Genomic DNA, 15,679 nt, shown 5'->3' on the forward strand with positions numbered 1-15,679 from the left:
TGGAGGGTGCCCTTGGGAGGCGATGGGATTTGCTGTGATTTCCGGTGATTTAGCATAATTCCCAGTCTTTTTCCTGCTGCGTTTCTCATCAAACGTGAAAGCAGGAAGAGATGGTGGTGAGTGGGATCCCAGCCTCAGAGCTGAATGCTTTTTATCCCAGATCTTGCCCGTGGCCCTCACTGCCACCCCAAGGTGGGTGAGGATGGATGGGGCTCAAGGACAGCCTGGTTGCAGCCACCCCAAGGTGGGTGAGGATGGATGGGCTCAAGGACAGCCTGGTTGCAGCCACCTCAAGCTTGTGAGGATGGATGAGGCTCAAGGACAGCCTGGTTGCAGCCACCCCAAGGTGGGTGAGGATGGATGGGCTCAAGGACAGCCTGGTTGCAGCCACCTCAAGCTTGCAAGGATGGATGGGGCTCAAGGACAGCCTGGTTGCAGCCACCTCAAGCTTGCAAGGATGGATGGGCTCAAGGACAGCCTGGTTGCAGCCACCACAAGCTTGCAAGGATGGATGGGGCACTGAGCTCTGCTTCTGCCTGCTCCAACCCCCGGAGAGTTGGCAGGGAGCCACTGCAGCCCCCCAACTCCCCTCTGCGTTGTGTGTGAATTAATTGATAAGTTTTTCTGCAGCTGGTTTGTATGTTTAATTATCTTGTAATATAAATCTGTCTTTTATTAAGAGATAACATGCAGACAATCTCCAGACATGGATGAATAACTTGAAAGAATAAACACTCTCTTAGAGCTGCAAGAATTTATGGATACGCTTAATTGTCTTGTAAGACATAGTTGTCTTGGGTCAAGAGATAACCTGAAGGAAGTCTCTGGACACAGTCAGATAACCTCAAAAAGTAAACATACTTTGAGGATTTACACTGCTCTTTGTCTAAAACTAGTTGATCTACCCACTGCTTTTGGAAGATGGGATGCCTTCTTTAGATGGGCATCGGATTCAGAGCTGAATCGTAAAATATTATTGTCTTTGCTTCAAAAGTCTTTGTCCTTTTTAGTAGTCTATCGGTGAAGAAGTGTTTCTCAGCCTCGGAAGGCGCAGCTTTGCTCCCAGCCTTGCCCTGAAGGTCCCTGTGTGCTGGGCAGCGGCAGGGCGAGGGTTAATGCTCTGCACCCTACGGGCAGGTCTCGGTTAACCGGTTGCACCCACTGGTCCATCCAAGGCAATAAATAGCCCTGGGAGGTCGCTCAACCCTCTTGGCTACCGGGAAGGAGATGGAGCAGGGCTCGCCGGTGGCATCTGGGGCTTTTAGGGCTCGGGGGTGCAGACCCCAGTGCAGGTAGGGCTTTGGGGGGGTGGTTTTTGGGGGGGTTGTAGGAGGAATTTGGGCTGAGCCCCTCGCTGGGGGGGCAGAGGGGGCTTTGTGATGCCTTCCCTGCCTGTTTCCCCTGGAGGGTGAGGGGTTGGAGGGGACAAAGCTGGTCCCTCTCGCTCCCCCCCACCTCTGCAACTGGGGGTCCTCAGCCTGGCACCCCCTCCCAGCCCCAAATTCCTGCCCCTTTCCTTGCTCCCCCAGCCCCAGGGAGCCCCCAGGGAGCCCCCCAGGCTTGTGGTGTTGCTCCTCCACCCCCCACAACCAGCCCAGCCTGGGCTTTGTTGTCCTGCTAATTGACCAGGAGATAAGGTGGGATGGGGCAGGGAGAGCCCTGGCTGCCCAGGCACCAACCTGAGGGCTCCAAAAAGATGTCCCCAACCAAGCAAAAGTGGCACCCAGCGGGGTTTTGGGGTGGCAGGGGGAGCAGGGGTGGGGGGTGGCTGACCCTGACCATGCGGTTTCTCCTTCTGGCAGGAATTTTGCCCGTGGATTCTGTCGATGGGGTCAGAGTTGCCGCTTCTCACACGATAGAAAACAAGGTCAGATCTGTAGGTACTTCCAGAGCGGTTTTTGTAGGTACGGAGAGCGGTGCAGGTAAGGGACATAATGAGCAAGGGGGCCTGATGCCACGAGGATGGGCTGTGGGAGCCAGGAGGTACCATGCTGGGCTGATGGGAACCCTTTGTCTGTCCATCTCTGTTCTCCTCCAGCTATGAACACATCCAAGAGGAACCGGTGGCAGTGGGGACCCGTTATGGCCCCGTGTCCCCCAGTTTCTGGGACTCGGAGCCCAGCAGCGTGCCTGCCCGGGACTTGGGGAGACCCCAGGATTCAGGGGGACCTCTGCCCAGTTCAGCCCACCCTGTCCCCAGTGTGGTGCGCGTGGCTTTCAAGTTCCCAAATGTGGAGGTTGAGGAAGAGGAGACACACAAGGAGAACATCCCAGCACCTCACAACGTCCACCGTGGGGCCATCAGCAGAGAATTTGTCCCTGCACGAGCTCAGGGTGCCCCAGGTGGGTGTTAGGGTGCTCGGGGACAAGCAGGGATGAGGATATTGGGTGGTCACGGTGGAACATCCCCTGTGAGTGTCTGCCTTTGACTCAAACCTCCTCTCCACCTCTGGGCAGGGCCCCCCTGGGGCTGTGGAAAGCTCTCTTAGCAGTTTTTTTAGGGTGGGGACCTTATCTGCTGAGTCTGTGCCCGCTGAGCAGCCAGCCTGCCTCTGATCATAGAATCATGGAATCACCAGGTTGGAAAGGACCCACTGGATCATCGAGTCCAACCATTCCTAACACTCCCTAAACCATGTCCCTCAGCACTTCATCCACCCGTTCCTTAAACACCTCCAGGGAAGGTGACTCCACCCCCTCCCTGGGCAGCTGTTCCAGTGCCGATGACTCTTTCCATGAAGCATTTTTTTCTGATATCCAACCTGACCCTCCCCTGGTGGAGCTTCAGACCATTCCCTCTTGTCCTGTCCTCAAACGATGATGGGGTGGGCTGTGCTTTCCTCCCCCTCTAAGAGTTTTTCTCCCTTCAGGTTCCCAACTGCAACGGCTGGGGCTGGCTCCCAATTCCCTGGATCCCGGAGAGGCAGTGGTGGGGACGTCGACGTGGAGTGCTTCTGCAGAGGTGGGCTGGGGCGATCTCCTGCGGCCGGGCAGTCCCTGTCACCTTGTGTCGGTCCCCAAAGCAGAGATGGAGCCAGGGGGTCGTGATGCCGTGTTCCTTTGCTTTTGCAGGTCCCTGCGGAGCTGGGTGCTGCAGCAGCTCCGGTGCCCACCGCGGCGCTGAGGGCACGGAGCGAGGCCGTGGTGTGCGGCATCTGCATGGACCGGGTGTACGAGAAGGCACTGCCGGAGGAAAGGCTCTTTGGGATCCTCCCCAACTGCAGCCACGTCTACTGCCTGGGCTGCATCCGCAAGTGGCGTCGCAGCCGGGATTTCCAGAGCGGGGTCGTCAAGTGAGTGGAGATGGGGACGGTGGAAAGGGTGGTCAACATCACCCTGAAATCCTTCGTTGGGTCTGGTGATTTGGCTTTGGGTCTGGAGCGACTTTCCTTTGGGAATAGGTTCTGCAGGTACTTCCAAAGCAGTGTTTTCATAGAATCATAGAATAGTTTGGGTTGGAATGGACCTTAAAGATCATATAGTTCCAACCCCTCTGCCACGGGCAGCGACACCTCCCACTGGCTCAGGCTGCCCAAACACCATCCAACCTGGCCTTGAACACCTCCAGGGATGGGGCAGCCACAACTTCCCTGGGCAATTTTTTCTGGGTATGGAGAGCAGGGAGCCTGATGCCACGAGGATGGGCTGGGAGCCAGGAGCAACCGTGCTGGGCTGATGGGAACCCTTTGTCTGTCTATCCCTGTGCTCTACCAGCTACGAGCACATCCAAGAGCTGGGATGAGGGACAGGGATGCTGTATAAGGCTGTGATGGTGGGACCAGCTGGTGTGCTGAGCTCCCCATTCCCCTTCTGGGAGACCCATCTGCCCTCATTGCCTTCACCCAGGGCCTGTCCGGAGTGCCGGGTCATCTCCAATTACTACATCCCCCACAAATACTGGGTCTCGGATGTGAGTGAGAAGGAGAAGCTCATCGAAACCTTCAAGGCGCGAACGAGGTGAGTGTATGATGCTGCGTGCTCCATAGTATCATTAGGTTGGACAAGACCTTTGAGATCATCAAACCCAACCGTACCCGTCCACTACAAATCACATCCCTGAGAAATTAATCTGCCCAACTTTATACACCTCCAGGAATCCACCACCTCCCTGAGCAGCCTGGTAAAAGCTGCCCATGCTGCTCCGGGTCCTGCATTCCTAACGGGGCTTTGAATCTTCCAGGAAAATCAGATGCAAGTTCTTCACGCGGAATCGCGGCTGCTGCCCGTTCAAGTCGGAATGCATCTACCTACACGAGCTGCCCACGGGCCGGCGGCGGCGGCGCAGGCGGCAGCGCCCAAGGATGCCTGTTGTAAGTGGGGTGTGGCATTCTGGGGGGCGTTGGAGAACCTCACGGCTCTGCAACGTGGCTCAGGGCGAGGGTTCATCCTCTCTCCTGTGCTGCAGTTCAGCCCTTCGCTCTCGGAGAGCTCGGATGAAGAGGATGAGGATCTCGAGTGGGCTCTCGCCCTCTCCCTGATGGACTCAGGCTTCTGGTCCATGAGATGCGGCCATGAGACGTTCTTCATGCACTTCAGTGACTCTGACTAAGCTATGACCCCCTGTGCCGCGTCCGGGTGCTGCTGGTGCCGAGGGAATATCTTCTGGGAGCGGGAAGCATCTGCTTAGAACGTGTTTAGCTGCTCCCACCATTGCCTTGGAGTAGCTCCGGGCATGGAAGGTGTTGCAGGGGTGGGGTGGGATGGGGAAATCTCTTGGCTGGTGTTTCTCAACCCCCCCTGTGATGCCCCAAGACCCCCTGTGATGCCCCAAGGTCTTGCATCCCTCTTTTCCCCCAGGAAGGATGGGGGGGGCAGAGCTGTAGGGCTCTTGGGGCAGTGGGGCGCAGCCCCCCCCAACCTTTCTCTCCCCTCTTTGGTGGTGCAGCACCCATGGGAGACCTGGCAGGGGGCTGGGGGTGGGTGCGGGGGGGGGGGGGGCAGGAGGGCTTTTAATGCCCACGAAGGGGGGCGAGCAGCAGCTTGGGTGGCTCCGGGCACTATTTTGATCTGTTTTTTACCCAAATAAAACCTTTTTGCTTAACACAACGGTGCTTGGGGGCTCCCCTTGCTGGGGCTGGGGGGGGGGTCACAGCCTCCTAAGGGCTGGGGTTGGGGTGGATGGCTGCTTTAAGGGCTGATTTGCATATTACGAGCGCGCGGGAGGGGCTTAATTTGCATATCGGGCGCGCTTTTCCACGGGGCGGGTACGGAAGAGGCGGATCGGGAAGTGGGGGGGGTGTACTGGGACTGGGGGGGCAGAGGGAGAAGTGGTTGGGTATCAATGTGGAGGTGGTGATGGGGATGCTGCGAGCTGAGCGGGTTCAAAGGAGCTCCTGGTCCTCAGCGCGGTGCTGCTCCTGCATCCCGGGGTGATGAGGAGAAGCGCAGACCCCCAAGGTAAGAGCAACCCCTGAAACTGCAGCCCATGAGGGATGAGCCTTAGGTGAGCTCCAGAGCATGTCCCTCTGGATCCTGCATGTGCCAATCCTCCCCGCGCCTGCCTTGGAGTGAACCCACAGCACAGAATGGGTTGGGTTGGAAGGGACCTCAAAGCCCATCCAGTTGCACCCCCTGCCATGGGCAGGGACACCTCCCACTGGATCAGGGGCTCCAAGCCCCATCCAACCTGGCCTTGAACACCTCCAGCAATGGGTTCTCAGGGTCTGGTTGACATCAAGTTAGAATCATGGAATGGGTTGGGTTGGAAGGGACCTCAAAGCCCATCCAGTTCCGCGGGCAGAGACACCTCCCACTGGATCAGGGGCTCCAAGCCCCATCCAACCTGGCCTTCAACATCTCCAGGGATGGGGCAGCCACCACTGCTCTGGGCACCCTGTTCCAGTTGTCTCCCCACCCTCATCATGAAGAATTTCATCAGCCTCTCCCTGCTTTTCTTGCAGGCAGCCATGAAGCCCCCGCAGCAGCGATGGAATCCCTCTGGCTGCAGAGCTTCGACAAACCGTGCCGCCTCCTGCTCCACGCGCTCTCCTCCGGCTCCTCTGGGATGCTCGCCGCCCTCCGGATGCTGCAGCGGGTCCAGGCCCACGAGGAGCTGGGGCAGGCGTTCTCCTGGCAGACCTTCACCGCAGCCCTGTGCGCCGAGGAGCCCACGCTGGAGGGACCGCAGGGGGCTCTGGCTCTGTGAGTTGGCCACGTTTGCCACAACTTGACGGTTGGTGGGAGGTTTGGCGTGTCAAGTGCCCGATTTGGCACCGTGCATCATCTCACTGGTGCTCCGGTCTGGATATGAAGTCAGGATCATAGTTGGAACCCACTGGTATTCCAGCGTGTGTCTGTAAAAGCCGGTGAAGGCGTTTGCTGCTTTCTCTCGCTTCGCTGTCCTCGTTACACCCGTTAGGTTGGCAGTAAGGACTTGGGGCTTTGCCGTGATGCATTGCCTCTTCTTTCCTTTTCCCAGCAAGCCGCGGCTGCTGCTGCTCCCTGTCATGTGCCAGAGAAACCTCTTGTCCCTGCTCCTCGTGGTGCAAGCTGTGGTGCCGGAGAGCTGCCTCCGCCGGCTGCTCCGGGCGCTGGAGCAGGATTCCCAGCTGGATCCCTGGGTGCGGACACTGAGGGATCTGCTCCGACAGGGACTGAGGGGAGACGAGCGCTCCCTGCCTCCTGTTCCGTTGTCTTCTGCGTGCCAGGAGCAGCTTAGGCATCTGTGTCGGAAAATCGCCCCCAATAAACCAGAGGGGCAAAGGAAACTGAGGTGGGGGTTCAGCGAGCAGCCCAGTGTCTCTGGGGATGCGGCTGCCTCTCCGCTTCACGGTGGGAAGCGCAAGAAAGCGTCGGAAGAGAGCCTGGAGTTGGATGAGGAGAGAGAGAAGAAGAGGTTGCTGCTGGAAGAAGGAGTGTTTGATTCTCCAGGAATGCAAGAGAGTGGCGATGCGGCAGGGGTGGAAGAGGAGGTGCCTGCGGAGACTTTGGGGGATGTATCTGCTCGGAGCTCAGCTGGAGCTGCTCAGGAAAGCTCGCAGAAGGCTGCAGCTGGGGAGCCCAGGAAGATGTCCCAGTCAGAGCTGGCAGCAGAGGACCAATCCTTTCTGCAGGTACTGGATGGGCTTTGCTTTCCCCTTGCAGCCAGCGAGCCTTTGCAGACTGATTTCTGTTCCTTCACCTCATTCCTTGCAGGTGCACGGACCGAGGCTGAAAATGCTGCTGCAGGCGGAGTCCAGCGTGAGTGGCTGCTTCTGCCTCTCCTGGAGCTGATGGTCTGAACGGGGTTGTGCCAGGGCGTGCAGAAGGGATGGGAGAGGAGGTGGCTTTCGCTGGGAGGGGGATAAAAAGCCTCGCTGCCACCTCCTCTGGGCCCAAGGACCAATACCTGCCTCCACCTCGCTGGGATCTGCTGCGTGGTGGGCAGCCTGTGGGGTTAGAGCTGGCCCAAGCGGGGATGGGAGGGAAGAGAAAAGCCCTAGAGCTGTATTTGGTGGCTCTGTTGGCTGTCTTACTCAAGGACTGTGCTTCACTCCAGCGCTCGGAGCTGAGCATCCCACCCGAGCTGCGTGTCCTGAACGACTACTCTCCCAGCCAGGTGAGCCTCAGCATCCTCACCGCAACCAGCGGTGCCACGGAGGGGCTCGTGCTGTCCCTAACATCCCTGTTCCCTCTGTCATCCACAGCTTGAGGGGCTGTGCTCCTTCCTCCAGCTCTCCACGGGCCCGGAGCACCTCCTGGTGCGTTTCTGCAGTTGGCTGCTGGCTCTCAGCCCTGACCTCAGCTACACCAGCGCTGCCGTCCTGGCAGAGCAGCTCTTCCTCAGGCGAGTAAGTCTCGAGGCAGAGGTTTCCGTGCCCCTCGTTTCCCTCACCACCATCCCCATCTCCTCCTTTTTCTGTCCGTTAGGTCGTGTCCCTCACCCGGCCGCCTTCCCGACACCTCGTGGCTGCCCTCACTTTGTTCTGCTCCAAGTATTCCCAACCTTTCTGTCGTGTCGTGGTGGCTGCGATCCTGCGGAAGCCGGGGGAAGGTGCGTTGGGCTCAAAGGAGGTGTGGATTCTGGGAGCAGCTGAGGGATCTGGAGAGGGGCTAGAGCAGGAAAGGAGGCCCCAGCTGCGGTGTGTTGACTGCTGGGAGGCGTTTGTCACCCAGATGGGTGGAAAACTGGTTGGATGGCCGTGCCCAAAGAGTTGCAGTCAATGGAGTTGACTCCAGTTGGAGGCCGATCACAGGTGTTTCCCCCAGGGCTCGGTGCTGGTCCAGCCCTGTTCAATGTCTTTATCAATGACCTGGATGAAGGCATTGAGTGCACCCTCAGCAAGTTTGCAGATGACACTAAGCTGGGAGGAAGTGTCCATCTGCTGGAGGGTAGGGAGGCTCCAAAGGGATCTGAACAGGCTGGACTGCTGGGCCGAGACCAATGGGATGAGGTTCAACAAGGCCAAATGCCGGGTCCTGCACTTGGGGCACAACAACCCTATGCAGCGCTACAGACTGGGGGAAGAGTGGCTGGAGAGCTGCACAGAGGAGAAGGACCTGGGGGTAATGGTTGACAGCTGACTGAACATGAGCCAGCGGTGGCCCAGGTGGCCAAGAAGGCCAATGGCATCTTGGCTTGGATCAGAAATGGGGTCACCAGCAGATCCAGGGAGGGGATTCTCCCTCTGTACTCGGCACTGGTGAGACCGCACCTCGAGTCCTGTGTTCAGTTCTGGGCCCCTCACCACAAGAAGGATGTTGAGGCTCTGGAGCGTGTCCAGAGAAGAGCAACGAAGCTGCTGAGGGGCTGGAGAACGTCTGACGAGGAGCGGCTGAGAGAGCCTTGAGAAGAGGAGGCTGAGGGGAGACCTTATTGCTCTCTACAACTGCCTGGAAGGAGGTTGTGGAGAGGAGGGAGCTGGGCTCTTCTCCCCAGTGACAGGGGACAGGACAAGAGGGAAAACTACCTGCCAAGACCACCCATTGGTCAACTCCTCCTAATCTCCTCACGATTATTGGCTGTATCCCTAAACCGCTGGGTTGGAACTTCTTAATTTAATTAAGTTCCCACCTTCCCATTCAGAAGTCATGCTAATAAATTGCACTGTTATTTAACCATACGGCTGAACGCGTTTTAGTCCCACACCACAAAAATAACAAAGGGTAATCATTAACTGGGACCCATCTCGCGTGTCTCCTGCCTGCCTGACGATCCTAAGATATTTTTAAAGATATTAAAAGTATCGTGGGCTTTTACCAGCTCTAAGGCTGGGCCGGAACTGCCCCTGGGCGGCATGAGAAGAGGGTCCTGCATGAATCCCTGCCACAGTAGCATCCCTTTTTCCTCGGCACTGGTGCTAATTAACCCCTTGCTGCAGTTGGGCAAAGGAAGATGGACTATCCAGACAGTAGAAAAGGTCACGACGTGGTTTCTGAGTGTTCTGGTTGGGGTGTACCGCTCTGTGAAGGGGTGTTAGGAAGAATCAGGCACATCCTCGTGGGTTTGGCAGCCTCTAGAGGCTTGTGCTTTGCCCTTGCAGATGCTGAGCAGATCAAGCTGGTGTGTGAGCTTGTGGAGGAGTGCCTGGAGCCAGACTGTGTCACACTGGTGCTGAGGTAAGAGATAACAGGGCTGACAGCTCTGCTTTGCCCCTCACTCCTCCCTTCATGAGTCTGGCAGGCTCTGGCCACTCAGGAGCATCAGTGAGGCCATGTGAGCATCGCATCTGCTCTTCGCCATCCGTTGCAGCCAAGTTCTGGAGGTGCCTTTGTCGGAGAAGCTGCTGCCGGTGGTGCAAGCCGTGCTGGAGCGGCGGGTGAGAGGACCCCCACCTTGTCCCCCCTGAGCTTCCTTGCAGCTCCAGCAAGGACCAACTCTCTCCTCCCTGCTCCTGGCTCTCTTCCAGGAGGTGCTGCCCACCGAGCTCTTCGATCTGCTGCTCCTGATGCTGTGCAGGCAGGCGCCAGCCTTCGCCACGTCACTGAATTACGCTAAGCTGGTGACAGCCGTGCTCACGATGTACCAAAGCCAGGTGGGTCTGACCGCTCTTGGGTCCTGCAGATTAGTTGGTGAGCTGTGAGCCAAGCTTGTCGCTGACTCAGGCCCTGGTCCGAGGGTCTCTGGTGGGTTCCCGGCAGCACAGCTCTCTGATAACCTTCCTTCTCTCCATCGCAGGTCACCCCAGCCCACAGGAGCAGCGTGGCTGCCGCTCTGGATCGGAGCAACGTGGCTCTGAAGAAATCGCTGCAGGCTGTGCTGGAAGGAACCAGGTGAGATGGATGCTGTGCCCTCCAGGCTGGGGTCTTTCCCATGGGTGATGCTCTCCTGGTCTGTCTCGGCGCGTGGCAAGAAGCCGCTGTGCTGACAGAAGCTGTGCTGGAACGTGGTTGGCAAGTGGCTTCCCCTCTTCCTGATTTCTCTCCCCTCTCTCTCCTCCTGCCAGGTGAACACCGAAGGTGATGGCTTCCTGCGGCAGAGGGTGCTTGTTCCGTGAGGGTGGATATATCCCCGTCCCTCGCTGGGGCTCAAGACGGTGATGGAGCCCCACTCTTCCACCTAGAACCTTGCAGAGCTCAGCCAGCCTGGTTTGAGCTGGGCAACGCCATCCCAGCCCCACGCACACCCCAAGGTTGGAAGATGGGGGGTTTTCTTGGTTAAACAATGAATTTATTTGCAGTCTGCTCTGTCTGGTCTGTCTCTTGAGCCCACCACCATGGGTGCTCTCGCCACGCTCAGGATGGTGGCAGAGGAGGAGCTGTTGGGCTGTGGGGTGTCTCAGCTCTCCTCTACCCCAACACCAGGAAGCCCTGGCTTGCCCCGCATCTTCACTGGGCTCATGGGGGTGAGGTGCAGCTGGACTGTGCATCGCTTGGAGGGGGTGGTTGCACCACGGTGACTCTCTTGTAGCAGATTTGTGCCCAAAGTTATCTTTTTTTAATCAGAAAAACAAACAAATCCATTATTTTTTGTCTTATGAATGGGATCGTGTTGGCATACAAGGACTTTGTATGAAGGTAGGTGGGGTTGCACGAAGGATTCAGAAGGTTGCAGAAGGATGCTGCAATCCTTGAAAACACCCACTGGAAACCGTGTCCGGTTGCCTTCTGGTCAGAGGAGTGGATAGATGAGAATGGGAGAGGGTGGATGGCCTCTGAGGGAGGTAGTGCTGGAGTTCGAATGAAGGTTTTGAAGCATTGCATACCTCCGGAACTATTTAAAAACTCATAAACATTTACATCTACAAAAGGAGAAGAGGGATTAAAACATATAGGTGTGACATGTTGTTGCTTCAAGTTTGCTCGTTAATGTTTAGACCCAGCCAGAGGAATGAAACTCTGAAGCATCAAGTGATGCTCTTAATGCTGAGAGCACAGATTTCTTTATAGTAACAACCTCTTAAGCTATTTTAGGTGACAGTGGACTGATGAGGCTTCAAAGAAACCTCCGGGGAGCCAAATTGTTGATGTATTTGCATACCAGTGTGTTAGTGGCTGAGTATATTGGAGCTATTGTAGGGCTGCCCAAAATACGACATAAATAGAAATTGTGCCCCGATCAGCAAGGTCTCAGCCTGCTGTTTTGGCTTTATTAGGCAGCAGGCTGCGGTCTTTGCGGTTTCCCTGCAAAGCTTCTACAAACTGACCTCTGTGTCCTTGTCCCCGGTGCTCTGGCTGTGACCGTCGGTCATGTGAAGATGACTGAGGACAAACTCGTCTCCAAAATCCAGCTGCTTGTCAGCTTCCTGGTGTCCTTGCTGAAGAATTGGAAGATGCCATGCTCTGTGTCTATCTAGAGGGGAAGCCCTGGCATCTCTGCACTGAGCAGCAATCATAGAATAGTTTGGGTTGGAAGGGACCTTAAAGATCATCCAGTTCCAATCTCCCCACCATGGGCAGGGACACCTCCCACTGGCTCAGGCTGCCCAAAGCCCATCCAACCTGGCCTTGAACACCTCCAGGGATGGGGCAGCCACAACTTCCCTGGACAACCTGGGCCAGTGTCTCACCACTCTCATGGTGAAGAAATTCCTCCTTATGTCCAGTCTAAATCTGCCCTTCTCCAGTTTATACCCATTGCCCCTCGTCCTATCCCCACAGCCTTTGTGAACAGCCCCTCTCCAGCTTTCTTGTAGCCCCTTCAGGTTCTGGAAGGTCACTATAAGATCTCCTCAGAGCCTTCTCCAGGCTGAACAACCCCAACTCTCTCAGTCTGTCCTCGCATGGAAGATGCTCCAGCCCTTGGATCATCCTTGTAGCCTCCTCTGGACCCATTCCAACCGTTCCATCTCCTCCTTATGTTGAAGATTCCAGAACTGAATACAATCCTCCAGATGAGGTCTCCCAAGAGAGGAACAGAGGGGCAGAATCCCCTCCCTCCCTGCTGGCCACACTGCTTTGGATGCAGCCCAGGACACAGTTGGTTTCTGGGCTGTGAGTGCACATTGGGGCTCATGTTGAGCTTCTCCTCCCCAGCACCCCAAGTCCTTCTCCTCAGGGCTGCTCTCAATCACATCATCCCCCATCCTGTACTGAAATCGGGGATTGTCCCAGTCCAGGTGTAGGACCTTACACTTGGCCTTGTTGAACCTCCTGAGGTTCTCACAGCCCCACTTCTCCAGCCTGTCCAGGTCCCTCTGGATGACATCCCCTCCCTGTGGTGTGGCAACCACACCACTCAGCTTGGTGTCTATAAAGGGCTTGAAATCTCCAGGCCCTGGTGTGTGTCTCCTCTCTGGGTGGTTGGGTTTGTAACTGCCCACTGGTTTCTTTAAGCAATGGTCTCATTTTTATGGGCTGTTCTTGGCTGCCAAGTGCCGTATGTGGCACTTCCAATTCATCTGGAGATACAAGGGCTGCGTTTTGGAGCAGCCCACGTGTTTCTTGCAAGAAACGGTAGTCAAGCAGAGATCGGCTTTGCAAACTTCAAGGGGAGGGGAATCCTGTTCCGCTGGGAAGCATCTTGCTGTCTTGTAGAAAAAGACTTTTTAGCCCTGTTTTTTGCTCTTGCCTGCAGCTTATCACATACCATGGATTCCTCTGGGGTATATGCACAAGATAACAGTCTCATTAGGAGAATTGGTTGCAAACCCTGGAGACACTACACATGCTGGGAGAAGAGGGCTCGTTTGTGTGGTGGTTTGTAGCATCTGCACAGAAAACTTGACTTTTGACTACTCTTGACCCTCTCCAAAGCTTTAAAATCCAGCCTGAACGGTGCAATGAGGTGGATGTGGCATAAACCGTCGCTCAGGTTTTATAGTTCTGCAGAACCTTCTTCTTCTTCAGAAGAAGAGCCAGGGCTGGGGTTTGTCCTTCTCCTGATTTATTAGCAATGTTGGTGAAGCGAAAGGACTGAAGCCTCGGTTTTGAGGTTTCCTAGGCTGGATGTAGGAGACAGGGTATCATTTTCAGCTGATGTACTTGGGGTGTTTGACAGCATCTTGTTATTTGCTTCCTCTGCTGTTTGTAGAGCGTGACTTTCTTCATGCTAGAGAAGGGGAATTCCCTTTTTACCCTAATAGTTTCTTTTACAGGGATTCATTTCATGCAATTGCACGCATTATCTGTCCGCTCTGCTGCTTCCCTGTTTTCCAACAGTGAGTTTTGGACCAGTTTTATGATAAGATCTTCTCTCCGCTACCCAAAGGCATCTTGGTGCTGTGATTAGACTTCGGAGAGCTTCCTTTGGGTGGGCAGAGCCGTGTGAACGCTGCATCTATGGATGTAGATGAGGTTCTCATGAGGTTCTCACGGGCGCACTTCTCTTGCCATCACATCCCTAAGCACTTCACCTTCTAAACCCCTGCAAGGATGGCGACTCCACCACCTCCCTGGGCAGCCTCTGCCAGTGCTTGAAGAACCCTTTCTGGGAAGAAATTTTTCCTGTTGTCCAATTTAAACTCCTCCTGATGAGTTGAGGAATGCAACTTGAGGCCATTCCCTCTTGTTCTATCACACGCATGCAATCCCCAACGTGCTCCTGCAGGTTTCACCCTGAAATCTGGTGGCTCTGACAGCCACCTGTGAGGCTGAACTGCTCAAGGGAAGGCTCAGCAGTCTTTTGGGTTTGTTTTTCACACTGGAGTTTAAAATTGAACCAAAAGAAGCAAAAAATAAACCCCTTTTCTCATTTGTTTTTCTGCCAACAACCTTTTAATTGTAATAAGGGAATGGTGTTCTCCCTTGGGTTAGTCTGGTGGCTCTTGGGTCCCTGTCAGCTGGGAAGACCAGGACCATCCAGGGTGGCCATCCAGGGCCAAAGATGAATTTGCTGGAAGGTTGGAGTGTTGCTTTATGGTTGGACCCTCTGCATACACCTAATAAATCACATCTGCCGCATCAGCAGGAGCAGCCGGTGTGGGGCTGAGCAGCTTTGCTTTGAGACGTGGATAATCCAGATGACCGCTTGCGATCTGAGCAGCAAGTTCAGCTCGGCTTTAGGAGGAGCCCTGGAAGATGTCATTGCTGTAAGCTGCTGGTGAGACCTCGCTGGAAAGAGACGGGAGGGAGAAAGCCTGCAATTCCTTGCTTGCCGCTCGCCTCTCTGGGTTGGAGATCTCCCAGCAGGGTCTCGTTCATCCCTGTGCAACAGGTCTGTGCGTGGGGAGCTGGGCTGCTTTTGCTTGTTTGAGGCTCTAGATCGTAATCGTGATGCTCCCGGGTTAATATAAGAATGCATAAAAATCCCCGGGAGCTTTTAGGGGCCCTTGGAATGGGATGGTTTGCAAAGAGGGGTATTGCCTCTTATTGAACCCCTCAGCGTGGGCGTGGAGGAGGAAATAGAGGAGTTTTTGAGCAGAAAAGCTCTATTTGGTAGTGGGGGACAAACATGCTTGGGTCTGTCCCTCCCACAGAGCGACTTGCTGCAGTCGTGGGGCTGCCAGGACGTAGAGCAGAGGCTGCAGAGGCTGATCTGCCGCTTTCCCTGTACCATGATCTGCTCTTGGGGAGAAGGCAGAGTCGCTGTGGGGACAGGGCCGGCAGGACCAGGCTATGTTCTGTGTCCAGTTCTGGAATGCTCAACATAAGAAGGAGATGGAGCTGTTGGAATGGGTACAGAGGAGGCTACAAGGATGATCCAAGGACTGGAGAACCTTCCCTATGAGGACAGGCTGAGAGAGTTGGGGTTGTTCAGCCCTGGAGAAGAGAAGACTCTGAGGAGACCTTACAGCGACCTTCCAGTACCTGAAGGGGCTACAGGAAAGCTGGAGAGGGGCTGTTCACAAAGGCTTGTGGGGATAGGACGAGGGGCAATGGGGGTAAACTGGAGAGGGGCAGATTTAGGCTTGATATAAGGAAGAATTTCTTCACCATGAGAGTGGTGAGACACTGGAACAGGTTGTCCAGAGCATTGGTGGCTGCCCCATCCCTGGGGGTGTTCCAGGCCAGGTTGGATGGGCCTTGGGCAGCCTGAGCCAGTGGGAGGTGTCCCTACCCATGGCAGAGGGTGGAACTGGATGGGCTTTAAGGTCCCTTCCAACCCAAACTACTCTATGATTCTATGTTGATGATGTGGTGTCCATCCTCCATCCCCTGATCTCACCAACCTCTGCTGCCGCACTTGCCCATCCTTGGGGCACCTGGTTCTGTATCAGCTCTCCATCGTGCTGTGAATGTATTTTTACTTCCATGAGCTCCTACGGGAGCCTTGGCTGCAGGCTCCATCAAGGAGAGGCCTTGTGCTTGGCTAGGAAAAACACTCAACAATAAAATACACCGTTTAGATCCGTGTGCCCAAAGGACCTCTGCTCACTCCAGG

The 15,679-nt window shown here is 55.6% G+C and overlaps 2 protein-coding genes across 3 annotated transcripts; both read left to right on the forward strand.

Moving 5' to 3' along the window:
* The first annotated feature begins 675 nt into the window (after nt 1-675).
* On the forward strand, nt 676-4,585 carry LOC104064947 (probable E3 ubiquitin-protein ligase makorin-1). The gene is made up of 7 exons (XM_054087997.1): nt 676-1,292; nt 1,803-1,922; nt 2,039-2,352; nt 2,871-2,962; nt 3,073-3,293; nt 3,847-3,957; nt 4,181-4,585. Exons 1-7 carry the CDS (start codon nt 1,228-1,230, stop codon nt 4,476-4,478), a joined length of 1,221 nt encoding a protein of 406 aa, XP_053943972.1. The 5' UTR covers nt 676-1,227; the 3' UTR covers nt 4,479-4,585.
* A 656-nt stretch (nt 4,586-5,241) lies between these two features.
* Nucleotides 5,242-10,674, forward strand: FANCE (FA complementation group E). Of its 2 annotated transcripts, XM_054087823.1 has the most exons (12): nt 5,242-5,397; nt 5,901-6,141; nt 6,419-7,052; nt 7,135-7,179; nt 7,478-7,537; nt 7,626-7,769; nt 7,849-7,972; nt 9,462-9,537; nt 9,671-9,737; nt 9,828-9,953; nt 10,097-10,191; nt 10,365-10,674. In XM_054087823.1, the coding sequence occupies exons 1-12, from the start codon at nt 5,373-5,375 to the stop codon at nt 10,366-10,368; spliced, it is 1,641 nt and encodes a 546-aa protein (XP_053943798.1). In that variant the 5' UTR covers nt 5,242-5,372; the 3' UTR covers nt 10,369-10,674. The 2 variants fall into 2 exon arrangements, with proteins under 2 accessions (XP_053943798.1, XP_053943799.1); XM_054087824.1 differs by lacking the exon at nt 10,365-10,674 and having other exon boundaries at nt 10,097-10,195.
* Nucleotides 10,675-15,679: the final 5,005 nt, after the last annotated feature.

The sequence above is a fragment of the Cuculus canorus genome, chromosome 24 (genome assembly GCF_017976375.1).
Source record: "Cuculus canorus isolate bCucCan1 chromosome 24, bCucCan1.pri, whole genome shotgun sequence".
In the NCBI taxonomy this organism is placed as follows: Eukaryota; Metazoa; Chordata; class Aves; order Cuculiformes; family Cuculidae; genus Cuculus; species Cuculus canorus.